At 52.3% G+C, this 26,108-nt stretch overlaps 1 protein-coding gene across 4 annotated transcripts; it reads left to right on the top strand.

Moving 5' to 3' along the window:
* The first annotated feature begins 13 nt into the window (after positions 1–13).
* Positions 14–25,138, top strand: LOC140897868 (zinc finger protein 334-like). 4 transcript variants are annotated; one of them, XM_078848552.1, is made up of 6 exons: positions 14–1,223; positions 2,215–2,386; positions 2,569–2,656; positions 3,188–3,314; positions 3,837–3,943; positions 4,258–4,653. In XM_078848552.1, the coding sequence occupies exons 2-6, from the start codon at positions 2,274–2,276 to the stop codon at positions 4,555–4,557; spliced, it is 735 nt and encodes a 244-aa protein (XP_078704678.1). In that variant the 5' UTR covers positions 14–1,223; positions 2,215–2,273; the 3' UTR covers positions 4,558–4,653. The 4 variants fall into 4 exon arrangements, with proteins under 4 accessions (XP_078704678.1, XP_073167160.1, XP_073167162.1 ...); XM_073311059.2 differs by lacking the exon at positions 14–1,223 and adding an exon at positions 1,586–1,664; XM_073311061.1 differs by lacking the exons at positions 14–1,223; positions 4,258–4,653 and adding an exon at positions 24,441–25,138 and having other exon boundaries at positions 2,096–2,386.
* The last annotated feature ends 970 nt before the right edge of the window (positions 25,139–26,108 follow it).

Here is a 26,108-nt window from a genome sequence, read left to right as displayed (position 1 = left end):
CTTTTGGAGAGAGGTAAGGGATTGACTCTGTGTACAGAAATTTGCAGGGGGACAATAGAGGTGAGGTCTGTTATTTCTCACCTCTCTATATTAATTGATTTTAAAACATTTTGGCTGTTCACAAACATGTTACCTCTGGAGACACAAAGCCACAGTTTGAGAACTGGGAAACTAAGCATCTCTGATGGGATCTTCTAGACTGAGCACTGAGTCCCATTGGGTAAATGGAAAGATTAACCTAAATAATCTATACAGAAGGCTGTGGAATCCCATAAAATTGGGTCCCTAATCCATCAACTATTGGAACTCATGTACAAAACTTTTCTTAAACATTCCATGAATATATTGTCTCATACTATAGAATTAGAATTTACAATCCCTATTCCATGATGAGATATCTTTGAGCTATAATGTATCTTAATTAAAAGTATCTTTAAATAAGTTTTTTCCTCAAAAAGCATTTTATCAAAAAAAAAATCCAATTTAAATAAAAACACTGATTTTTGTTTAACTCATTGATTTTTATCCAGCCTGGGAAGCAGTGTAAAACATGCCCTGGGATGGAGAATTAAGCAGTTCAACAGTCCAGATTGTACCCTGGGGTATGTCTCACACCCGCTGTCTCCTGGGCCCCAGCATGGCACTGTTGGGCTTTCATCATCCTGGTCTTGAAAGACACGCTCAGCAGGGCAAACCAAAGAAGGGGAGCCAGCGGACATCCTCAACTCCACTGAGTTTGATTTTGGCTAAATCCTGAACTCCCCCTGGTACCTGAGCAGCTGCTGGGAGCTTCGGGCCCTTGAAATCAGGGCAGGAGCAGTAGCTGCAGCGGCAGCCGGGACCCCCGGGGCTCCAGCGGCGATTTAAAGGGCCCAGGGCTCCGCTGTGGTTCCGGTGCCTGGAGCCCTTCACATCACCGGCCTGGGGAAGCTGCCCCCTGCCGGTGCAGTCAGCGGTGTCCTGGCTCTTGCCGGGTCCGCCAGACTGGATCAGACCGGCTTACTTTCACCTCTGTCTAAACAATTATGCCACCCCCACTTCTGCTCTCTCTCCTTTTGCCTTCCCTCGCTCCCCCCTGCAAATCTGGCCCAGTCAGCTCAAACAACCAGAGGTTTTGGGCCAGTAGCCGGTGACCAGAGAGGCGGTGAGAGCAAGGCCTCTGCCAGCCCAATATGGAGAGAAGTTTGCCGCAGACGGGCTGATCAGCCAGCGGCCGGTGCCCGGTCAGTCCTGCAGGGATGCTGCGAGCGAGACTGAATGCTGACAGGAGAAGTTTCGAGTCGGGATGACCCCTTACTGCTGGGAGAAGCTCCCCGAGCCCAGGGGCGGTTGGGTCCCCAGGGGGCAGGGGCTGGATTACTGTGGGTTGATCGCTAGGACCCAGGAGCGGCTGGGGGGCGGCTCTGGTGGGAGGATCGCGGGGCTCAGGCCCGGCCCAGAAGTGACTCGCAGCCGCTGCGGGGACTCTGGCTCCCGACGAGATCCCCGAGCCCCGGCGGCTGGTGCTGGGAGCCCGGAGCCCGGGCTGCAGCCGGGAGAGGGGAACCTCCAGCCGGGCCCTGCCCGCTGCTCCCCGGGAGCCTCTCCCAGGGCAGAGCCCCCAGCCCGGCCAGGGCCCCTTCCCGGCCCGGCCCCTGCCCCGGGGGGCCCCGCTCGGGGGCAAGGTAAGAGAGACCCTCCCATCCCCCCCTGCAGCGGCCCCCCCCGTCACATCTGGGCTGCAGGGGGAGGAGGATAAAGAGGGGCCGGAGACGGGTGCAGGGGATGCCGGGGGCAGGCTGGGATGGGGGCAGGGGTGCACGGAAGGGAAGATGGGGCAATGGAGGAGGATCGGGGGACTGCGGGGCTGAGCGGAGCGAGGTCGGGAATGGGGGAAGATGTGAGTGGGGGGCACAGCGAGGGAAAGGGGGGATGTGGGGAGGCGGGCGGGGGGAGATGCCCAGGCAGCTTCTCCGCCCCATGGGACACGAGGTGGGAGGGGCGGAGAGAAGCTCTTCTCCTGGAACTGGTCAAACCAGCTTTGGGAGCGATCAGGGGACTAACCCCTCAGGGTGCAGAAGCTACAAAGCAAAAACCGGGTGTCCACCCGCCCCCCCCCCCCACACACACACACCCTGCTCAGAGTGTGTCATTGTCAGACACCCCCGTGCTGGTGGGGTCAGTGTCTCATGAGTGTTGGGGTCTGCCCGAGGTTCTCGTCTAATTTCCCTGCAGGATTCAGATCTCAGCCACACCAGAGTGAGACCGGAGTCACTGCTGGCTCAGGCAGGGGGATGTGCGGATGGGCCAATGGGATCAGTCTCTGCCTGCCTGTCCCTGGGGGCTGCCGCGGGAGTCCAGGGCAGCTCATTCATCAGGTGTTGTCACCAGAGGGCTCCAGCTATTGGTAAGGGAGAGGGGCTTACACTGCAATGGGGGCCAATCCCCCAAAGTGGCCCTTTGGGTTCTTCCCTTTTTTTAACATTTGGCTCAGAGATGCTGTTACTGGGAGGCTCTGAAGAGTCTGGGGGGAATCGGGGTGTGACATGGACAGAAGCCCCTTCTGTAACCTCCCTCTCGCCCCGACAGGCTGAGGAATCAGGTCCACGTTTCACTAAAGATCGGCCAGTCTTCCAGGAGACAGAGAAGGGAAATGGCTGTGATGGAGCCAGCTCAGGTAGGGGATTTTCAGGGAGCTGCTGGGCGGGTGAGGGAGAGGCAGGGAGGAAACAGGGTGTGAGAAACCTGCTGATTTTCTGAGTAGGCCCATTGCTGGAAGGAGAGCGGTGGAGGGGACATTCCCCCAATTCTCAAACAGGATATAACCCCCTTACACAGGGCTGGGAACATTGTCCAAACTCCCAATGCTGGAGTCTGACCTTACTGGCCAGAGGCTGCTGTGAAATACGAAGGGAAGCTGTCAGGATTCCTGTCCCTGTCCCCGGCTCAGAGCTCTGCTTCCCGTCTCAGCCCGTGGCTGGCAAGCGTGTGGGAAATGAGGAGACCCTCCCCTTCTCCGTGTGCTGTGGGGACATGGAGCTCTCACCGTCTCCCAGTCCCTGGAACCTCCTGGCTGCTCTGAGCAGGGTGCCTGTGGGATTGTGCTACTCTGGCCCACCCACAGCTTCACGTTTTTCTTTCTTTGCCATGATTAGTGGGATTGTGGCTGGGGCAGCAGGTGCTGAGTGGGGGACTCTTGTTGTTTCAGATGCCGGTGACCTTGGAGGAGGTGGCTGTGTATTTCACCCAGGGGCAGGAGGCTCTGCTGGACCCCGCTCAGAGAGCCCTCTACAGGGACGTCATGCAGGAGAACTACAAGACGGTGACCTCGCTGGGTAAGGGATTCTTGTCCCCTCCGTTATTGGAAGCCGTGGGGCCTGTGTATCTGAATTTGGTCAGTTTCTTCCCTGGTCAGTGAGATCAGGGGCGAATGGGTTCCATAATGCACAGCTGCCATGAGAGACACTTGCATCTCCGTGCCCCCTCCAGGAGGACATGGTAGTCAAAACCCAACGGACCCCCCTCCCTGGGAATAGCTCCAGCTATGGAGAGGGCTCTGGGGTCTGCAGGTTTATAAAGAGGAGGGGTTTAAGTCCAGAGCTTTGTGTGAGTCAGCAAAGCCCTCAGAGTACACAGATCCTGGAACGCCTAGTAAGGGTGTAGTAATAATTCAACTCACCTCCCTAATAAAGTCCCCCTGCGCAAGGGGGCTCAGTGATCCTGTTCCCATCCTCTTGGATTTCTCGTTCCTCCAGCAGAGCACAGGGACAGGTTCCACTCACGGAATGTCCTTTGTGACAGATCCTCCACCAATGCTCCATGCACCCTGATCTGGTCTGATTCCACCCTCTGCACAGGAGTTCCCATTTCCAAACCTGAGCTGATCACCCAGCTGGAGCAAGGGGACGAGCCGTGGGTGCCCGATCTCCAGGCCTGTGAGGAAGGAAGGGATGCACCCGCACAGGTGAGGACTGACACAGAGACCATCTGGGGAATGAAGGAAAAGTTTGAGAATCCCCAAATAAGGTGTGAATAACGCCCTCAATTCTTCCTCATCTCAGCCAGGACAGGGCTGTAGTCAGCAGTTATCGCTCACGGCATTCCACCCAGCCTCTTAGCTGCAGGAGTTTGTTTCCCAGCTTTCCTTCCTTGTCAGTGTTTGGGTGGGATGTGGAGGCAGAATCCAATTGCTCAGTCTTTCTGTTGGGTTTCCCTCGGTGCTATTCCTCTCTCTCCCTTTCACAATGACTCCTGTCTCAGTTGAGTCTCTCCCAGCAGGTGCTGAGCGAGGGAGTGAGAATGAGGAGGGGAATCGTCATCAGGAAGTCCCTGGAGAAGTGCAACCACAGGGGCCCTTGGTGGGAGGAGCTGAAGGGAATTTTTATGACTGCACGGAAGAGGGAGAAGCCTGGGGAAATTGGCACAGGTCAGAGAGGCTTCTGGGAAACCTCCCCAGGAACAAAGTGGATGAATCTCTTAACAGTGGAGGAGGAGATGAAGATCCCAGAGCGCAGCAGACAAATCCCAAGGAAGAGACACCCTGGCACTGCCTTGAGTGTGGGAAAGGATTCATTGTGAGATCACGGCTTGTGACACATCAGACAATCCATACTGGAGAGAAACCCCTTCAATGCTTGGACTGTGGGAAAAACTTCAATAAACTCTCAGATCTTAATAACCATGGGAGAAGCCACACTGGAGAGAAGCCCATTCAGTGCCTCGAGTGTGGGAAACGTTTCAGTTAAAGGCAGCATGAACATCACATAAGAAAAGCCACACAGGAGAGACACCCCACAAGTGCTCTGACTGTGGGAAAAGTTTCATGCAGAGGTCACACCTTGTTAAACATCAGGCAATCCACACAGGAGAGAGACCCCATAAGTGCTTGGACTGTGGGAAAACTTTCATAAGAAGTTCAGAGCTTGTTTATCATCAGATAATCCACACAGGAGAGAGACCCCACAAGTGCTTAGACTGTGGGAAAAGTTTCAGACAGAGATCATACCTCATTAAAAATGGGAGAATCCACACAGGATGGACGAGGTCCACTCCCAATGACTGATGAGGAGGGGTCAATACCAAGAGAGGGAAATTGGTTTTGTAGTGAGCCAGCCACTCCCGTCCCTATTCAGGCCCAAATTGTTGGTTTTAAGTTTGCAAATGAATTGTCGCTCTGGAGTTTCTCTCTGAAGTCTGTGTTTGAAGTTTTTTGGTTGAAGGATGGCTACTTTTAAATCTGTTACTGAATGTCCAGGGAGAGTGAAGTGTTCTCCTACTGGCTTTTGTACGTTACCGTTCCTGATGTCGTATTTGTGTCCATTTATTCTTTTACGTAGAGACTGTCCGGTTTGGCCAATGTACGTGGCAGAGGGGCATTGCTGGCCCATGATGGCATAGATCACATTGATCGATGTGCAGGTGAATGTGCCCCTGATGGTGTTAGGGAAAAAGGGTTTCCCTCCCGTCTAGGGTTGGGGGGGAGCCTTCCCTGGACTTCTGTATTAGCCAAACAAACACAGAGTCAGGACTCTTAGATAAAATGAGGCACTTTAATGCTAGCAAATACGACAGCTGAAGGGCTCACCAATTCCTACACAGAGGAATTTTCCCAGAGTGGAGGTCTTTGGGTATTTTCCCAGAGTGGTTTTACCTTGGGAGTGCAGTGACCTCTTCTCTACGCACAAGGGGGCCTTAACAAGCAAGTCTGGGCGATGGTTTGGGATCCACTTCCTAAAATCCATGGGTCCCCTGCCCCTTTTTCCCTTTTGGCCGTACCACGCCAAACCATTTTGCCAAGAATCAAGGAGTACTGGAACCGGCAAAATGGGGAACCCTTGCAATGAATGTGAGGAGAAGTCGGAACGCACCCAACAGTCACTAACATTCCAGGAGTTGGTTAGATTTTGGGCTAATTGTAAAAACGTGTTTTTGTCCCAACTCCCTAGGGCAAGGTTCCAGGTTAATGCCCGTAACCGTACATACATTGTAAACACTAACAACTACAAACAAAACACAAGGCAGTACAATTTGTAACAGTATAACCAATGTCCCAGAATTCTGTAACTGCTTCTGATCCCGCTGACCGACCGGTACACAGTTCATGTAGGAGCGGCGGTTGTGATGGCAGTCGTTGGAGACGTTGGAGCAGGAACCTTTTTACAGTGGCTGCAGTGCACCCATCTATCAATGCCCTCGATCTTTACCGCAGTCGGAGTAGTCAGAAGGACTTGAGCAGGGGCCGACCACCGTGGTTCCAGGCAATGCTTCCTTTGATGGATTTTAACACAGACAAAGTTACCTGGAAAAAGAGTGTGTCCACAAGTATCAAGTGGTAAAGGTTGGGCATCCTTTACTTTGGCCCACGCGTCACTTAACGCATCTTGCAACATGCGACAGTAACCCGCCAACTTATCTTGTCCCGCCATTAACGACGTTTTCGCTGGGACAAATCCGTTTGTATTGGTTAGGGGGATTGGCAAGGGTCGGCCAAATAGAATTTCAAACGGTGTCAGCCAGTGTTTCCTATGGGCTGTATTATACTGGTTGGTTAACACTATGGGTAACACTTCAGGCCACTGTAATCCAGTTTGCTCACATAGCTTTGCTAATTGGGTTTTGATCAGCCCATTCACCCTTTCCACTTTTCCTGAGCTTTGTGGATGATAGGGGGTATGCAAGGCCTGTTTTATGCCTAAGGCTTTCGCTATATGCTGAATAATTTGGGAAGTGAAATGGGGTCCTTGGTCACTTTCCAAACGAGTCATTACTCCAAAGCGGGGAATAATATCCTTGAGGAGACACTTTGCTACGGATACTGCATCTGCTTTTCAGTATCCGTAGCAAAACGGATGTGGGGAACGCCTCAACCCACCCTGAAAAAAGGTCAACCAGGACAAGCAAGTGTTTTCGTCCTGTCACTGGTGGTAAATCCATGAAGTCTATCTGGACCACAGCAAATGGGTACTCAGGTAGTTTGCTATGTCCCATAACTTGTGGTTTGATTGCTCCCTGATGATTATATCGTTGACACAACCCACACTGTGCAGTGACGGCCTTTGCAGCTGCATGGACCCCCGGAGCGAAAAACAATTTCTCCGTCTGAGCCACCAATGCCTATAGCCTTTACAGTTGCAGAAGTAGTAGGGAGGTTGGGGTCCTGTAGAGTACTTCTATCTGCTCCGGTGTCAACTAACATTGAATAAGTTTTTCCTCCCACCACAACGGGAAGTTCCAGATGGTTTGCATCCAGCTGCACTGTCCAAGAAGTGGAGGGGGTTTCCGGCGGGGGGAGCGAGGCATTGTGGGCAGCTAGCTTTCAATCAGTACCTCCTTCTTCTTGCCCCTTTTCCTGAACCCTTTGGTAGGCTTGCATAAGAGGGTCAGCTGACTCGGGGGGGTAATTCGGACACTGGGCAGCCCAGTGTCCCTTTTGCCAGCACCGCCGGCACTCATCTGGCCCTGCCCTCCCGGGCCGTGGCTGGAAGTTCTGACCTTATGGTTCCCATCCCTGGGTAGAGCTGCCTCCCCTTCCGCCTCTTCCTCGAAAGCCTCCCCTCCTACGGCTGGCGTCTCGTCCCCGAGAGCTGTCTTGGAACCCTTGCAACTGCAGATCAAGAAGCTTTTCGGACCTCCTAGTGTCCAATTCCTTTCTATTCCTCCAAGCATGGGCTGCTAAACCCACCACCTCCTCCAGCGTTTTGTTTTCATAAGCTGGTTGACTACACACATACTTCCGAGCGAATGGTAATAAGTTTTTTACATACTGGCTGATCACTTGTGTTTTTGCTACAGGGGAGGTTGGATCTAAACCGCCATGGTTTTTTGAAACCTTACTCAGGCAGTGGAAAAATTCCCCTGGGTGTTCATCGTGCTTCTGAACACATGCATCCACCTTTCCCCAATCATAAACAGGCTTAGACTTCTCCTCTAATGCTTCTAAAATTCGCTTTCTCATATTATCCCACACACAAATGTTTTCCGGAACATCCCAATCCATTTCAGGTTTCCCTTGCGGATATGTCTCCTTGCCTTGTACCATCTCTCTGGCTTTCTTATACACCGTTGCCTTCTCACCCTCACTTAGTACTTGATTCAAAACCATCTCCACATCATCATAGTTACAATTATACATTGTGAAAATACCCTTCAACTTTTTAATAAATTCTTCCGGACACTTTCGAAATGGGGGGAAAGTAGCTGACCAATTCATTAGATCCGTGCTGGTAAAAGGGACATACACCATTTGTGTTCCCCCCACACCACTTGGTAGTTGTCGCATAGGCATTTGGACTGCACTAGCCATCACAGCACCAATAACTTTTGCCTGAGGTGTCTCTTGAGAGCGGGTTTTAGCAGGCGTCGCATCACTGAGGTGTCGCGGATCAAGATTTGCCACCTCCCTTGTAGAGGTGCCAGCCTCCTGAGCATCCCCCTGCTCTGTGTCGGATGTGGGTGCATCAGTAGCTAGCGGGAGAGCGGGGCCGCTCCTCTCTCTGTAGTGCGCCCGGTCACTCTCCGGGGACGTGGGTGCGTCGGGGCCGGGCGGTGGTATCCCACCCCATATCCAGGTACATTCTTCCAGTGGTATAGGATCCCCTGCTTCTTTCAATGGGAGTTGGGGATAAATAGACTTTGGCGTTTTTGGCTTCCGGTCAGCATCACCGGATCCTGGATTATAGGGTGGAGGCCGCATGCTTTAAGTTTTTCTTCCTCAATTCGTAAACTAGTAGTTCCACTGGTGCTTTTGCGCTGTTCGGCCTCTCTTATCCATACATCTGAATACTTTAGTTGCTGCGGTTTCAAATCATACAGTGCTTTCCGTAGTTGAACAACAGTATGTAACTCAAATGTTCCTTCCCCCGGCCAGCGATTTCCTGGCTCTGGGTCGTCTTGCGTCATTCCCACCCAGGGACCTTGACACAAAAATATAAACTTATACACAGCTTTGTTGCTGTCCGATTGTAAGGCCTTGATATCCCTATCATAATGTTTTAACATATAGCCCAGGGGCGTAGAAGGATCGACAATTCTACTGGACCCCCCTTCCGTCTTTTCCAAAAGACAGAACCCCTGACTGTTGTCTAGACAATCACAAAGGAAAAATTCAGAACTCACCAAGTTCCCACCGGCCGGTGTTCACCAATAGGTTTGGACCCTAGTGCCTTTAGGGATGCCTTATTTAGCCGAAGCAGCGGGTGGAAGCGAGACGGGAAGCCTTCAGGGTTAAAGCAACCCAGGTGCCAGCAAGAAGGATTCAGAGTCCCAACCGTCCACCGGTCCGGAGAAGCGGCAATCCCGGACGAGCCCCCAATTTTGTTAGGGAAAAAGAGTTTCCCTCCCGTCTAGGGTTGGGAGGGTAGCCTTCCCTGGACTTCTGTATTAGCCAAACAAACACAGAGTCAGGACTCTTAGATAAAAAGAGGCACTTTAATGCTAGCAAGTACAACAGCTGAAGGGCTCACCAATTCCTACACAGAGGAATATGGCGAAGCCCAGAACAAAGAACAAGGTAGAGCTTTGATAGCTTGGTTCAACATACTTTGTGATATCTCTTCCAGTTCAAACCGGTCAACCCCTGTTGGTCTGAGTCTTGAGGTATGAACATGGAGGCCCATCTGTATAAGGAATTCCTTCCCCAAACGGGGAGTACAGGTTACACATAGTTCAAATTCTTTCTACCCATAAACATAGGGAAAGGACAGATAAGCATAGAAAAAAGACAGAAGCCTAGCTTTACATGATTATAGGGTTGTTTTCTGGTTCTTTATCAATGGCGTGGCTGTTATGGTTGGGTCCTATGATGGTGTCGCTAGAGTAGATACGGGGACAGATTTGGCAATGGGATTTGTTGCAGGGATTGGTTCCTGGGTTAGCATTTCTGTGGTATGGTGTGTAGTTGCTGGTGAGTATTTGGTTCAGATTGGGAGCTGTCTGTAAGCGAGGACTGGCCTGCCTCCTACTGTCTGTGAGAATGAGGAATCGTTTTCCAGGATAGGTTGTACATCGTTGATGATGCGGTGGAGAGGTTTTAGCTGGGGGCTGTACATGATGGCCAGTGGTGTTCTGTTATTTCCCTTGTTGGGCCTGTCCTGTAGAAGGTGACTTCTGGGTCTCCATCTTGCTTTGTCAGTCTGTGAGTATTGTAGTTTTAAGAATGCTTGATAAAGATCTTGTAGGTGTTTGTCTCTGCCTGAGGGATTGGAGCAAAAGTGGTTGTATCTTGGGGCATGGCTGTAGACAATGGATCGTGTGATGTGTCCTGGATGGAAGCTGGAGGCATGTAGGTAAGTATAGAGGTCAGTAGGTTTCCAGTATAGGGTGGTATTTATGTGACCATCACTTATTTGCACTGTAGTGTCCAGGATCTCTTGTGTGGACTGGTCCAGGCTGAGGTCGATGCTGGGGTGGAAATTGTTGAAATCCAGGTGGAATTCTTCAAGGGCCTCCTTCCCATGGGTCCATATGATGAAGATGTCATCAATGTAGCGCAAATAGAGGAGGGGGCGCTCTGGGACGAGAGCTGAGGAAGCGTTGTTCTAAGTCAGCCATAAAGATGTTGGTATGCTGTGGGGCCATGCAGTGCTGCTGACTTGAAGGTATAAATAGTCCCCAGATCTGAAATGGTTGTGGATGAGCACAAAGTCACAAATCTCAGCCACCAGGTGTGCCGTGGCCTCATCAGGGATAATGTTCCTGACAGCTTGTAGCCCATCCTTGTGTGGAATATTGGTGTAAAGAGCTTCTACATCCATGGTGGCCAGGATGGTGTTTTCAGGAAGATCACCAATACGTTGTAGTTTCATAGAATCATAGAATCAAAGAATATCAGGGTTGGAAGGGACCTCAGGAGGTCATCTAATCCAACCCCCTGCTCAAAGCAGGACCAATCCCCAATTAAATCATCCCAGCCAGGGCTTTGTCAAGCCTGGCCTTAAAAACTTCTAAGGAAGGAGATTCTACCACCTCCCTAGGTAACGCATTCCAGTGTTTCACCACCCTCCTAGTAAAAAAGTTTTTCCTAATATCCAACCTAAACCTCCCCCACTGCAACTTGAGACCATTACTCCTTGTCCTGTCATCCGCTACCACTGAGAATAGTCTAGATCCATCCTCTTTGGAACCACCTCTCAGGTAGCTGAAAGCAGCTATCAAATCCCCCCTCATTCTTCTCTTCTGCAGACTAAACAATCCTAGTTCCCTCAGCCTTTCCTCATAAGTCATGTGTTCCAGACCCCTAATCATTTTTGTAGCCCTTCGCTGGACTCTCTCCAGTTTTTCTACATCCTTCTTATAGTGTGGGGCCCAAAACTGGACACAGTACTCCAGATGAGGCCTCACCAATGTCGAATAGAGGGGAACGATCACGTCCCTCGATCTGCTGGCTATGCCCCTACTTATACATCCCAAAATGCCATTGGCCTTCTTGGCAACAAGGGCACACTGTTGACTCCTATCCAGCTTTTCATCCACTGTCACCCCTAGGTCCTTTTCCGCAGAACTGCTGCCTAGCCATTCGGTCCCTAGTCTGTAGCGGTGCATTGGATTCTTGCATCCTAAGTGCAGGACCCTGCACTTATCCTTGTTGAACCTCATGAGATTTCTTTTGGCCCAATCCTCCAATTTGTCTAAGTCCCTCTGTATCCTGTCCCTACCTGCCACCATATCTACCACTCCTCCTAGTTTAGTATCATCCACAAATTTGCTGAGAGTGCAATCCACACCATCCTCCAGATCATTTATGAAGATATTGAACAAAATCGGCCCCAGGACCGACCCTTGGGGCACTCCACTTGATACCGGCTGCCAACTAGACATGGAGCCATTGATCACTACCCGTTGAGCCTGACAATCTAGCCAACTTTCTACCCACCTTATAGTGCATTCATCCAGCCCATACTTCTTTAACTTGCTGACAAGAATACTGTGGGAGACTGTGTCAAAAGCTTTGCTAAAGTCAAGAAACAATACATCCACTGCTTTCTCTTCATCCACAGAACCAGTAATGTCATCATAGAAGGCGATTAGATTAGTCAGGCATGACCTTCCCTTGGTGAATCCATGCTGACTGTTCCTGATCACTTTCCTCTCATGCAAGTGCTTCAGGATTGATTCCTTGAGGACCTGCTCCATGATTTTTCCGGGAACTAAGGTAAGGCTGACTGGCCTGTAGTTCCCAGGATCCTCCTCCTTCCCTTTTTTAAAGATGGGCACTACATTAGCCTTTTTCCAGTCGTCCGGGACTTCCCCCGATCGCCATGAATTTTCAAACTAATGGCCAATGCCTCTGCAATCACAGCCGCCAACTCCTTTAGCACTCTCAGATGCAACGCATCCGGCCCCATGGACTTGTGCACGTCCAGCTTTTCTAAATAGTCCCTAACCACTTCTTTCTCCACAGAGGGCTGGCCACCTACTCCCCATGCTGTGTTGCCCAGCGCAGCAGTCTGGGAGCTGACCTTGTTCGTAAAGACAGAGGCAAAAAAAGCATTGAGTCCATTAGCTTTTTCCACATCCTCTGTCACTACGTTGCCTCCCTCATTCAGTAAGGGGCCCACACTTTCCTTGGCTTTCTTCTTGTTGCCAACATACCTGAAGAAACCCTTCTTGTTACCCTTAACATCTCTTGTTAGCTGCAGCTCCAGGTGCGATTTGGCCCTCCTGATTTCATTCCTACGTGCCCGAGCAACATTTTTATACTCTTCCGTGGTCATTTGTCCAATCTTCCTCATCTTGTAAGCTTCTTTTTTATGTTTAAGATCCGCAAGGATTTCACCGTTAAGCCAAGCTGGTCGCCTGCCATATTTACTATTCTTTCGACACATCGGGATGGTTTGTCCCTGTAACCTCAACAGGGACTCTTTGAAATACAGCCAGCTCTCCTGGACTCCTTTCCCCCTCATGTTATTCCCCCAGGGGATTCTACCCATCAGTTCCCTGAGGGAGTCAAAGTCTGCTTTCCTGAAGTCCTGGGTCCGTATTCTGCTGCTTACCTTTCTTCCCTGTGTCAGGATCCTGAACTCGACCAACTCATGGTCACTGCCTCCCAGATTCCCATCCACTTTTGCTTCCCCTACTAATTCTTCCCGGTGAATTGTGAGCAGCAGGTCAAGAAAAGCTCTCCCCCTAGTTGGCTACGCCAGCACTTGCACCAGGAAATTGTCTCCTACATTTTCCAAAAACTTCCTGGATTGTCTATGCACCGCTGTAGTGCTCTCCCAGCAGATATCAGGAGGATTAAAGTCGCCCATGAGAACCAGGGCGTGCGATCTAGTAGCTTCTGCAAGCTGCCGGAAGAAAGCCTCATCCACCTCATCCCCCGGGTCCGGTGGTCTGTAGCAGACACCCACCACGACATCACTCTTGTTGCTCACACTTCTAAACTTAATCCAGAGACACTCAGGTTTTTCTGCAGTTTCGTACCGGAGCTCTGAGCAGTCATACTGCTCCCTTACATACAGTGCTACTCCCCCACCTTTTCTGCCCTGCCTGTCCTTCCTGAACAGTTTATAACCATCCATGACAGTACTCCAGTCATTGAGTTTTCCCACCGAGTCTCTGTTATTCCAATCACGTCATAATTCCTTGCCTTCACCAGGACCTCCAGTTCTCCCTGCTTGTTTCTAAGGCTTTGTGCATTTGTATATAGGCACTTGAGATAACCTGCTGATGGCCCCTCATTCTCAGTTTGAGGTAGGAGCGCTCCCCGCACAGACGTTCCTGCCTGTGCTTCCTCCCGGTATCCTGCTTGCTCACTTACCTCAGGGCTTTGGTCTCCTTCTCCCGGTGAACCTAGTTTAAAGCCCTCCTCACTTCCTCAGGAAGTCGGTGGTGTCTCGAAGACAGCTGGGAGTGCTGGTAGCATAGGGTGTGAGGAGAGAGTCCACATCGCCAGATAATCCTGCTGTAAGAGTGCCGATGCCTGAGATGATGGGGTGTCCCGGGTTTCCAGGTTTATGGATCTTGGGTAGCAGATAGAATACCCCTGGTCGGGGCTCTAGGGGTCTGTCTGTGTAGATTTGTTCCCGTGCTGTTGCAGGGATTTGTTCCCGTGCTGTTGCAGGGAGTTTCTTGAGCAGTTGATGTAGTTTCTTTTGGTACTCCTCAGTGGGATCGGAGGACAGTGGCCTTTAGATTGTGGTGTTGGAAAGTTGCCTGGCAGCCTCCTGTTCATAATTGTTAGGGGAAATTAACCCTGTTAGCATATGTGACTCCATTTTGGGTTTCCTGTCGGCCATTAACTAGAAGCGAGCACACCACGTACCAAGGGAGGAGGATCCTTCAGGGTGGACAGTCTGGACAGTTTCAAGAGAAGAGAAACAAAGGAGACAGGAACCAGCCGACATGCCTGAAATAGCTGCTAATTCAGCGTTTTTGCAGCGGGAAGGTGGCTGCAGGGGACTGGTGATAGATAAGGAGAAGGCCTGTTTATTGGGTTAGGCCTCCCCCACCCCACCCCCCGCCCCGAGGCACACAGGCAGGATGTTTTGCCAACAGTATATAATCTTTGTGTAACCTGTAATCGGGGTCCCGCTCTGCTTAAGAGAACGGTACCACGCTCGAGCGTAATAAACCTACAAACGCTGAGACACTCTGCAGTCTGTCTTTATTTGGTTGCCTCAGCCTAGAAACGAACTGTGTCTGTCCTAACTGGAATAATTCGTAATAGTTGCTGTGAAATATGAAGGGAAGCTGTCGGGATTCCTGTCCTCATCCCCAGCTCAGAGCTCTGCTTGCCGACTCAGCCTGTGGCCGGCAGGCATGTGAGAAATGAGAAGACCCTCCCCTTCTCCCTGTGCTGGTGGGACAAGGCGCTCTCACCGTCTCCCAGCCCCTGGAGCCTCCTGGCCGCTCTGAGCAGGTGCCTGTGGGATTCTGCTACTCTGACCCTTCACTCTTTTCTTTCTTTGCCATGATTAGTGGGACTGTGGCAGGGGCAGCAAGTGCTGAGCGGGGGACTCTTGTTGCTTCAGATGCCGGTGACCTTGGAGGAGGTGGCTGTGTATTTCACCCAGGGGCAGGGGGCTCTGCTGGACCCCGCTCAGCATCTGATGCGTTCTGACCAGTGTTCCCTCAGTTTTTACGTCCAAGTGCGGAATGAATTTGGTTCTACGCACCAGTATGTGACACATCATCTCCATATTGGTGCACAGAACAAAATTAATGGGGTGGGGGTGGGGCCGAGGGATTCGGAGTGTGGGAACTGGCTCAGGACTGGGACAGGGATGAGGTGAAGGCGGTGAGGGCTCTGGATTCAGGTGCAGGCTCTGGGGTGGGGCTGCGGATCTGGAGGTTGATGTGTGAGAGGGGGTTCAGGGCTGGGACAGAGGGATGGGGTGCGGAGGGGTGAGTGCTCTGGCTAGGCATGTGGGGGTTGGGACTGGGGATGAGGGGTTTGGGGTTCAGACTGCAGTGGAGAGAGGACTCCCCCAGCCCTCTCTCACCACAGGAGTTTGGGGCCAGGTCAGAGGCAGCTCTCCCCAGCCACGGCGGCTCCTGTGGTCCTCGGCCATGCTGAGGGAGGGGTTCCACTCCCCAGCAGCTCCAATGGACCTGGGCCAAGCCTGGGGAGGGGCTCCTCTCCCTGCCTGCCTCCACGGCCCTCCATAGCCTGCAGTGCAGCTGCGTAGCCTGCCGGGAACACAGTTTCTGACGCCTGACCTCCCTTTAGCAGAGTGATTGCTAGTCCCTGAGTTCCCCCTTTGGGGCCAGGTTGTCTCATTCCCAGATAGTCAAGCATTTACTGCTTTTACATTTTATCCCTTATGGGCCAGAATTAACCAGATGCTAAAAAGGTGGGAGAAGGGACAGTAAAATGTGGAGTTTTCGCTTCTGTGCTATTTCAGGGCAACGGGGTGAGTGCGAGAGATTCCCTCCTTCCCCTCTCACTGTCACGCTCCTCTCTCCACACAGCAGCCTCTGTCCCAGCCATGGAAAGTTTAACCTGCCTCCGTTCTATCCCTCCATCTCCCACGGTGTCACGTACCACCCTGTCCCTGGCTCTCCATGCTTAGGAGTCACAGCTTTGATGTCTATGATCTTAGTCAGACTCCGGAGCGCTGGAGAAGGAAGTGTCACAGACACTTGGAGTTGGCAGGGAAATCTCAATGAACTTCAAAGCACAGTTGGATCTTCAGATCTTAGAGCCCCGTTTCCATCTATTGGTAAAATTACTTCCCGGCTTTTTCTAGGTTTGGTCCAGATCATTTGTAGATGGGAAGGTTGTTTTCTCTTTCGTTCTCTTTCTTTTATGATGATGCTAAAACTTTTGTTACTAATACAGCCGAATAATGAGGCGAGAAGCAAAGCTGGTTTAGCCACTGGAGAAGAAAATGGGTAAATTTCTTCCCCGGATTTTGAGTCTTAAAGGATTCTCTGAGATTTCCACCAACAGGAAGAAAGGGGTAAACAAAGAAACTTACAATTCATCTGTAGCACAGTGTGTAGCTCACTTATGCCACGGACTTCCCTGACCCCATGACCCAGCAAAGACTTTTCAAGTATATAGGATCCGAGTACAAGAAGTGGAGAAAGGGGTTCTGGCCCCATCTCTACTCAGGGCAGCAAGATCCCTTGAAAGACAGTAGGAGCATCATTGAGCTGGGGGAGTGGTCCGAGCTGGAAGGCTTTCCAAAGAGCATGGACTGCTGAAAGCTTTTGGGTGAGAGAAATCCTTTTGTTTGTAAGGGTACGTCAACACTGCAAACTTAAGTTGACCTGTATTAGGTTGACTTATAACCACTCCAGTAATGATTGCGGTCGATGATGTCCACACTGTCCTCCTTGGGTCGGTGGGGTGTGTCCTCACCAGGAGCACTTCCACCGACCTAGGAGGGGCAATGTGGGGAACTGAGAGCCCGCTCTGCCAACTCCAGCAGCATCTCTCTCCCAGGAACGTGGCTGCGGTTCAAGCTCTGTGTGAATTGCTCCCCATCTAGACCCCGTTCCCTGCTGGGCTGCCCCCCCCGCACTCCCTCTTCCCCATAAAGAGCGAGGGAGGCCACCTGGAGCTTCTCCCTCCTCCGCCCCCCCCGCACCATTCCCCTCCCAGTTTGACACCAGACCATAAATAACTACTCTGAGTGCAGTCTTTAGTTGTGCACCCACTTTACAGTAGTTTCATCTCGACCAATGAATTCTTCCCTGCTGGTCAGAACTGAGTCTAACCCACCTGCCCCCTGGTTCCTTCCTCCATCATCGGAAAGGAGAACTTGTCCCTGACGCGTTCCCAGCACTTCTGGCACAGTGGGTGCTGTTAGGGTGACCAGGTGCCCGGTTTTCAACCATGAAGTCCAGTGGAAAAGGGGACCTGACAGTGTCCGATCACATCTACTGACCGGACAGCCAAAGTCGAGTTACTGCGGGTGGGGAGGCACTGGGTCATCACTCCCATTAGACCCAACTCAGCCGGGGCTGCCTCCTACCTGCACTGGGCAGCTGCAGCTCCCAGCCCCGGCTCCACAGACAAGCCCTTCCTGACCTAGGCAGGGAAGGGGGAAAGAGAAGTGGAGGGCGGGTAGACCCTTGGAGGAAGAGGTGGAGTCAGAGCAGGGCCTTGGAGGGAAGAGGTGGGGCAGGGATGGGACCTTGGGGGGAAGAGGCGGGGCAGGGGAGGTTGCAGCATTCCGACTTGAGTGTCCATTTTTAAAATATTTCCAAATTGGCAACCCGAGTCGCTAGCTGAGAGGTTGAAAAAATTTTTAGCAAACGTAGAAATACCGTTTTTCACAGCAGCGGATTTACTAACTGCCAATAAAGAAACTATGATTTTCATGTTTATAGGAGTAAGGGGATTGTTGGCCCCTTACTGAAACTTAATGGGTTGGCCATTACTTAGGCCTTCCCCAACACCAAAAGAAAGGGGGAGGGCCAATGAGAAATGAAGACCCTGAGACTGACGGGGTGGGGGTGGGGGAGGGGCAATGCTGTAGTTCAGCCTGATTGACAGGGCAGGCAGGCCAATGAGGGAGTCAGCAGCCAGGTCCTCTCCTTTGTGTCAGCTGGAACTGGCTGGGCTAGAGCAGAGCAGGTGGGGCTAAGGAGAGAGGAGGGCTGGGCTGGGCTGGAGGCAGAGGGAAACTGGAGCAGCCGGGAGCAGTGAGCGAAGGGGACCCTGGGCAAAGGGCCCAGGGGAAGGAGAGGCCCTCAGCCAAGAGGCCTTGCAGGCCAGACTGGGTGCGGGATCATAACCCTGACAGGAAGCAGCTGATGCTAGGAAGAAGGGTCCTGCCACCTAGAGCCTGAGGCCAACACCAGAGTTAGTGTCTAACCCTGGGCATGCCTGCAGCACAGCCAGGGCCTGGGCAGGAGGACTGGGACGTGGGAGGGACAGACTGTGAAGTGCCCTGGCATTCCAGAGAGGGTTGTTTGGGGTTCCCCCCCACAGAGCGAGGTGACATGTTTTCCTTTCATCTTTTCCACTTTTCTCTTTATTTTTATATTACTTGCTGTTTAATAAATTGTATTTGTTCTTAACTGTGCAATGATCAAGGAAGCATCCAGAGTGGAGAGAACACCCCACAGTCAGGACAGCTGTCCTGAGTGATCACAAGATTGGGGGTCGAGCACCTCAGGAGCCCTTGGCCCAGCCTTGGGGTTACGGGTCCAGAGTGGAAGCGGGCGGGCGGGGGAGAGGGGAGGGGTCCTCGATGTCATGCAGGCCTCTGGGTAAAGGACTCAGATCCTTTTGCTTGCCAGTTCCTCTGGTGCTCGGTAGAAGTCAGAAAAGTTCCCCACACTAGGGGGAGTGTTCCCCCCTCTTACCTCTGTGCATATTGATTGGTTTCTACTAAAGTTAATTAGATTATAGGGGCAAGTGTGAGAGCGGGCACCAGCGAGAGTTGCTGGCCACCCTCTGAGGCCACCAAATTTGGTGGTGAGAACCCCTGGGCAAGATGCTCATGATGGTCCCTTGTGACCTTGGAGCCTGTGAGTGTAACAGGAGCCGGGCACAGGGATGCTGATCCTTCGGTGAGTTGATCGCTAGGACCCAGGAGCGGCTGGGGGGCGGCTCTGGGGGGAGCGATCGCGGGGCTCAGGCCCGGCCCAGGAAGTGACTCGCAGCCGCTGCGGGGACCCTGGCTCCCGGCGAGATCCCCGAGCCCCGGCGGCTGGTGCTGGGAGCCCGGAGCCCGGGCTGCAGCCGGGAGAGGGGAACCTCCAGCCGGGCCCTGCCCGCTGCTCCCCGGGAGCCTCTCCCAGGGCAGAGCCCCCAGCCCGGCCAGGGCCCCTTCCCGGCCCGGCCCCTGCCCCGGGGGGCCCCGCTCGGAGCGAAGGTAAGAGAGACCCTCCCATCCCCCCCTTGGAGCGGCCCCCCTCGTCACATCTGGGCTGCAGGGGGAGGAGGATAAAGAGGGGCCGGAGGCGCGTGCAGGGGATGCCGGGGACAGACTGGGATGGGGGCAGGGTTGCACTGGAGGGAAGATGGGGCAATGGAGGAGGATCGGGGAACTGTGGGGTGAGGGGAGCAAGGTCGGGAATGGAAAAATATTTCTGGCACCCCTGGGTTAGGTGAAAGGAGAGCTGTAATTTTGTATAAAGTCGAGTGGCCAGCGCTGACTATTCAGACGCCCTTTGGATGGCCACCGGACGGAACTTTTGCACAGGATGAATTAACCTGCCTTAGACAACAGCTGGAGGACAAGGATCCAGCTGAAATGGATTATTGGTATGTATGGGATAATTGGGCATACGCCCGAGATAAGGGGCGCCCCTCAACTTTGGGCTCTGGTACCAGATCTAAAGTTTGCATGCCGCTTGCAGGTTCCGCTCCGCCCTATGCTGCTTTCCCTCCTCCGTCTCTTCCCGCTACTCCTCCTCCTGTTGCCCCTCTATAGCCGCCTGTAACCCTACCCCCTGTAGTGCTTCAAGCGCCCGATACAACAACCCGTTGCGACGAGCAATGACCATGTCACTATGGTCACGGTCCACCGCCCTTTTGGGCCTGGGGACCTGGTCACCTGGCAGTCACAGATGCCGAGGTTGCGCGACGATCCGGAAAGAGTCCTACAGACTATCCGTTCAGTCCTTAATGGCATTTAACCCTAACTGGGCAGACGTCCAGGCTATTTTGCAAACCCTATTTACCCCTGACGAGAAGTATTCTATTCTAGACGCCAATCGGCGTTGGGCGGGGGACGCTGAGAATCGCACCCCTTGGCCCGAAGCCAATCCAGGTTGGGATCCTAACGACCACAATGGCCGGGCCAGCCTCTCAGCTGCCCGGGAAGGGCTCCTGGAGAGCATCCGTAGGGCGGGTAGTAAGATGGCAAATTGGTCAAAAATTAGAGAGTGCCAGCAAGACCTAAACGAGCATCCGTCTGCATGTTTGGCCCGCTTGTTTAAGCAGGTTAGAATGTATGGGGGAGGGGTGGAGCCAGAAGCCGAGGTTAGCCGCATGATGATGGTCTCTTACTTTGTCGATCAAGCGGCGCCGGACATAAAGAAGTATTTAACTAAACATGTTCCTGATTGGCCAAGGAAAGCACTAAGCGAAGTAGTTCACCTGGCCACTTTTGTGTTTCATGGTAGGGACGAGGAGAAAGCTAAGGAAAAATGTAAGCAAAAGAAGGAGGAAGTAAGTATGTTGGCAGCCGCATGGCAGGTTCCCTTGGGGAATCAGCACTGGCAGGGACACGGGAATACAAGGGGGAGGGGACGCGGACGTGGGACAGGACGGGGAGGAGGCTGTGGTGGGACAAGGAATGGGAACTGTAATTATTGTAAGCAACCGGGGTACTGGAAGAGGGAATACCCCCTGCTTCCACGAGGGGCTCCTTGGGAGGATCAGCCGGCGATCGGTTCCTCCTTTCCCCCTAACGCTCCCCAGGACTTCGCTAATCCCCAGTGACTAGAGGCAGATATTTTGGGAGCCATGGGAGAGTTGGAATGGAATCTTCAATTGCAGTCGCATATTTACTTGTAAATTGGGGAACGGTTTGTACTCTTTTTGGTGGATACCAGAGCCACCCTTTCCACTTTAACTTTTGTTCCGGGCTCTCTTTCTAATACCAAGGTCTGGGTGCAGGATACTGAGGGTGACAAGTGCCCGGCTCCCCTATCCTGCCCCGTCCCTGTGGAGCTGGGTTCTTTAAAGTTGTCACACAGATTTGTTGTTATGCCAGAAGGCCCCGCTAACCTTGGGTGGGACATGCTTAGCAAGCTGGGAGCCCACAAATTTTGTGCCCCCGAGGGGCTTCACATCTCCATCCCGGACTCGGTGGTTGCTTCTCTTATGGCCTCGGTTACCCCGATTCCCGATCTCCCCACAGAATTGTCCAGCGTCCCACCCAATTTGTGGAGCGTGAGTTCCAGCGACGTGGGCCTCCTTAAATCAGCCACTCCAGTCAGTCTGCAGGTAAGGGATGGGCTGCCTCCCTCCGTAAAACAATATCCCTTCCTGAAGGAGGCGGAGGAAGGTATTTCCCTTCTTATCTCTAGATACTTAAGCCAGGAGGTCTTGGTTCCATGCAGTTCTCCTTTCCCTGGGCAACACAGCATGGGGAGGAGGTGACCAGCCCTCAGTGGAGAAAGAAGTGGTTAGGGACGATTTAGAAAAGCTGGACGTGCACAAGTCCATGGGGCCGGATGTGTTGCATCCGAGAGTGCTAAAGGAGTTCGCGGCTGTGATTGCAGAACCATTGGCCATTATCTTTGAAAACTCGTGGCAAACGGGGGAAGTCCCGGACGACTGGAAAAAGGCTAATGTAGTGCCAATCTTTAAAAAAGGGAAGAAGGAGGATCCTGGGAACTACAGGAAGTCAGACTCACCTCAGTCCCCAGAAAAATCATGGAGCAGGTCCTCAAGGAATCAATCCTGAAGCACTTACACGAGAGGAAAGTGATCAGGAAAAGTCAGCATGGATTCACCAACGGAAGGTCATGCCCGATTAATCTAATCGCCTTCTATGACGAGATTACTGGTTCTGTGGATGAAGGGAAAGCAGTGGATGTATTGTTTCTTGACTTTAGCAAAGCTTTTGACTCGGTCTCCCACAGTATTCTTGTCAGCAAGTTAAAGAAGTATGGGCTGGATGAATGCACTATAAGGTGCGTAGAAAGTTGGCTAGACTGTCGGGCTCAACGGGTAGTGATCAATGGCTCCATGTCTAGTTGGCAGCCGGTATCAAGTGGAGTTCCCCAAGGGTTGGTCCTGGGGCCGGTTTTGTTCAATATCTTCATAAATGATCTGGAGGATGGTGTGGATTGCATTCTTAGCAAATTTGCAGATGATACTAAAATAGGAGGAGTGGTAGATATGGTGGCAGGTAGGGATAGGATACAGAGGGACCTAGACAAATTGGAGGATTGGGCCAAAAGAAATCTGATGAGGTTCAACAAGGATAAGTGCAGGGTTCTGCACTTAGGATGGAAGAATCCAATGCATCGCTACAGACTAGGGACCGAATGGCTAGGCAGCAGTTCTGCGGAAAAGGACCTAGGGGTGACAGTGGATGAGAAGCTGGATATGAGTCAGCAGTGTGCCCTTGTTGACAAGAAGGCCAATGGCATTTTGGGATGTATAAGTAGGGGCATAGCCAGCAGATCGAGGGACATGATCGTTCCCCTCTATTCGACATTGGTGAGACCTCATCTGGAGTTCTGTGTCCAGTTTTGGGCCCCACACTACAAGAAGGAGAGGCTGAGGGAGAGGCTGAGGGAACTGGGATTTAGTCTGCAGAGGAGAAGAATGAGGGGAGATTTGATAGCTGCTTTCAACTACCTGAAAGGTGGTTCCAAAGAGGATTGTTCTAGACTATTCTCAGTGGTAGAAGATGACAGGACAAGGAGTAATGGTCTCAAGTTGCAGTGGGGGAGGTTTAGGTTGGATATTAGGAAAAACTTTTTCATTAGGAGGGTGGTGAAACACTGGAATGCGTTGCCTAGGGAGGTGGTAGAATCTCGTTCCTCAGAAGTTTTTAAGGTAAGGCTTGACAAAACCCTGGCTGGAATGCTTTAATTGGGGATCGGTCCTGCTTTGAGCAGGGGGTTGGACTAGATGACCTCCTGAGGTCCCTTCCAACCCTGATATTCTATGATTCTATGATTCTAATACTCCTATCCTTCCTGTGAAAAAGCCAAAACCGGGCCGAGATGGGAGCCCAGTTTATCGGTTCGTTCAAGATCTGTGTGCAATAAATAGTTAAGTTATAACCGCCCACCAAGTGGTCCCTGATCCGAGTACTGTCCTGACACTGGTTCCCCAGTCGGCCAGTGGTGTCCTATTGTAGTACCTAGGGGATCGCCCACGCCCCATAGCTTACTATTCCGTACAATGAGACCCGATCATTCGGGGGTTGGTCTCCTGTGTGTGGTCCATTGCCGCTGCAGCCCTGATGGTGGAACGGTCATGCCCTATTGTTCTGGGGCACCCTTTAACTGTCTGGGTCCCCCACGAAGTTGAGGTTCTCTTAAAACAGCATACAACGCAAGCGCTCTCTCCGCAGTGGGCCCACAAATACGAGCGGATTCTGCTCGATTCAACTATTGGGATCTCGAGACTCCATCAGGACTTCTTGTTTTCTTGTTACTTGGACTTATATTTGTTGTCCTGTTTTGTGCGTGGTACACGGGAGGATGCAAATACTGATATGGGTGGCCTGTGGAATCCCCTCTCTATTCTCAAGTTCGGTACACAGATGGGAAGGCAACAGCTTCGTGGATTTAACCCATGCTATAGCACAGGGGGTTAACCGAACGCGGTGTTGGGTCTGTATTCATACCCCCACGTACATAGGTCAGGGAATCCCGTTGGTAAGGGAGCCTATCCCTCTCAACCGAACCCTCCTGGCCGGATTATGGACAGACACTACATTTAACTGGAATGTTACAATCCAAACTTGGTCTATTGATATGGTGGCCCAGGGTAGTTATGCTTTATGTGTGTCATGATGTAAGAATTTCGAAAATACAGTTTTTGTGGGTAACTTTGTAGGGTCCAATGATACCACCCGCATTAGCTCTGGTGCGGCAAGTCCTCCCAAGTATTCCAGGGCGCCGTGGCCGGTCCCTGAGGGATCAGGCTGGTTCTGGTTGTGCAACCACACGGCTTATAAGGTCCTCCCGGCAGGTTGGTGTGGTACATGCACCTTAGTACCCGCTGTTACAGTACACCAGGCCCTAGCCCAGGGGGAAATTGGGAACCTGGTATGGAGGAACCGAGGAAATGTCCCATCAAATCCTCTCTCTGAACGGCCTACAGGCTTTCACTCCTTTGTTCGTTGGTTTTTGCCCTGGGTGGGGGTGAGTGAATTGGAAAAGCCTACAGTTAATATTTCTGCAGCCTTTGAATTAATGGCAAATGCCACTGCAGACGCCTTGTCTCCCCTTCAAATGGAGGTGACTCAGTTATCTCAGCCCACATTGCAGAACCCCTTAGCCTTAGACTATCTCCTTGCAAACCGGGGGGGGGGGGGGGGGTTGTGTCTTGTTAACTCAAGCTGTTGTGTCTTTGTGAATCAACACAGCAGGGTGAAAGTCGATATCCACACCCTTATGCAGCAGGCCACCTCACTTCACCGTGTCACCCTTGACGACACCAGTATCGGATTCCATGAGGCCTGGAGCTGGCTCACCTCCTGGCTGCCAGACTTGGGGGCTTGGGGAAGGCGTATTTTGTACCTCCTTATTATGCCTGTTTCTCTTTTTGTATTACTTTTTGTATGCCTAGAATGCTGTAGTATGAGCTGCCGGCAAATTTTAATCTTGCATCGAGGTTATTCTGTCCCGATATAGTTTACTGACGTACATAAGAAAAGGAAGGACTGTCAGGGGCAATCAACCTAGTTAGCATATGTGACTCCATTTTGGGTTTCCTCTCGGCCATTAACTAGAAGCGAGCACATCACGTACCAAGGGAGGAGGATCCTTCAGGGTGGACAGCTGGACAGTTTCAAGAGAAGGGAAACAAAGGAGACAGGAACCAGCCGACATGCCTGAAATAGCTGCTAATTCAGCCTGTTTGCAGCGGGAAGGTGGCTGCAGGGGATTGGTGATAGATAAGGAGAAGGCCTGTTTATTGGGTTAGGCCTCCCCCCCACCCCCCCGCCCCAGCCCCGAGGCTCACAGGCAGGATGTTTTGCCAACAGTATATAATCTTTGTGTAACCTGTAATCGGGGACCCGCTCTGCTTAAGAGAACGGTACCACCCTTGAGCGTAATAAACCTACAAACGCTGAGACACTCTGCAGTCTGTCTTTATTTGGTTGCCTCAGCCTAGAAACAAGCTGTACGTGTCCTAACTGGAATAATTCGTAACAGTTGCTGTGAAATATGAAGGGAAGCTGTCAGGATTCCTGTCCCCATCCCCGGCTCAGAGCTCTGCTTCCCGTCTCAGCCTGTGGCTGGCAGGCGTGTGGGAAATGAGAAGACCCTCCCATTCTTCGAGTGCTGGGGGGACAAGGAGCTCTCACCGACTCCCAGCCCCCGGAGCCTCCTGGCTGCTCTGAGCAGGTGCCTGTGGGATTCTGCTACTCTGGCCCTTCACTCTTTTCTTTCTTTGCCATGATTAGTGGGACTGTGGCAGGGGCAGCAGGTGCTGAGCGGGGGACTCTTGTTGTTTCAGATGCCGGTGACCTTGGAGGAGGTGGCTGTGTGTTTCACCCAGGGGCAGGGGGCTCTGCTGGACCCCGCTCAGCATCTGATGTGTTCTGACCAGTGTTCCCTCAGTTTTTACGTCCAAGTGCGGAATGAATTTGGTTCTACGCACCAGTATGTGACACATCATCTCCATATTGGCGCACAGAACAAAATTAATGGGGTGGGGGTGGGGCCGAGGGATTTGGAGTGTGGGAACTGGCTCAGGACTGGGACAGGGATGAGGTGCAGGGGGTGAGGGCTCTGGATTCAGGTGCGGGCTCTGGGGTGGGGCTGGGGATGTGGAGGTTGACGTGTGAGAGGGGGTTCAGGGCTGGGACAGAGGGATGGGGTGCGGAGGGGTGAGTGCTCTGGCTAGACATGTGGGGGTTGGGACTGGGGATGAGGGGTTTGGGGTTCAGACTGCAGTGGAGAGAGGACTCCCCCAGCCCTCTCTCACCACAGGAGTTTGGGGCCAGGTCAGAGGCAGCTCTCCCCAGCCAGGGCGGCTCCTGTGGTCCTGGGCCGGGCTGAGGGAGGGGTTCCACTCCCCAGCAGCT

Source organism: Lepidochelys kempii, chromosome 14 (genome assembly GCF_965140285.1).
Source record: "Lepidochelys kempii isolate rLepKem1 chromosome 14, rLepKem1.hap1, whole genome shotgun sequence".
Classification (NCBI taxonomy): Eukaryota; Metazoa; Chordata; order Testudines; family Cheloniidae; genus Lepidochelys; species Lepidochelys kempii.
This window is presented reverse-complemented; position numbering and strand designations above follow the sequence as displayed.

Bases quoted from the DNA above. Each gene is read 5' to 3' on its own strand.
- LOC140897868 (XM_073311058.1), top strand. From the start codon at position 2,169: ATGAGTGTTGGGGTCTGCCCGAGGTTCTCGTCTAATTTCCCTGCAGGA. The intron at 2,387-2,568 runs GTAAGGGAGAGG...TCGCCCCGACAG, and splicing joins CCAGAGGGCTCCAGCTATTG to GCTGAGGAATCAGGTCCACG. The intron at 3,944-4,257 runs GTGAGGACTGAC...CTCTCCCAGCAG, and splicing joins GAAGGGATGCACCCGCACAG to GTGCTGAGCGAGGGAGTGAG.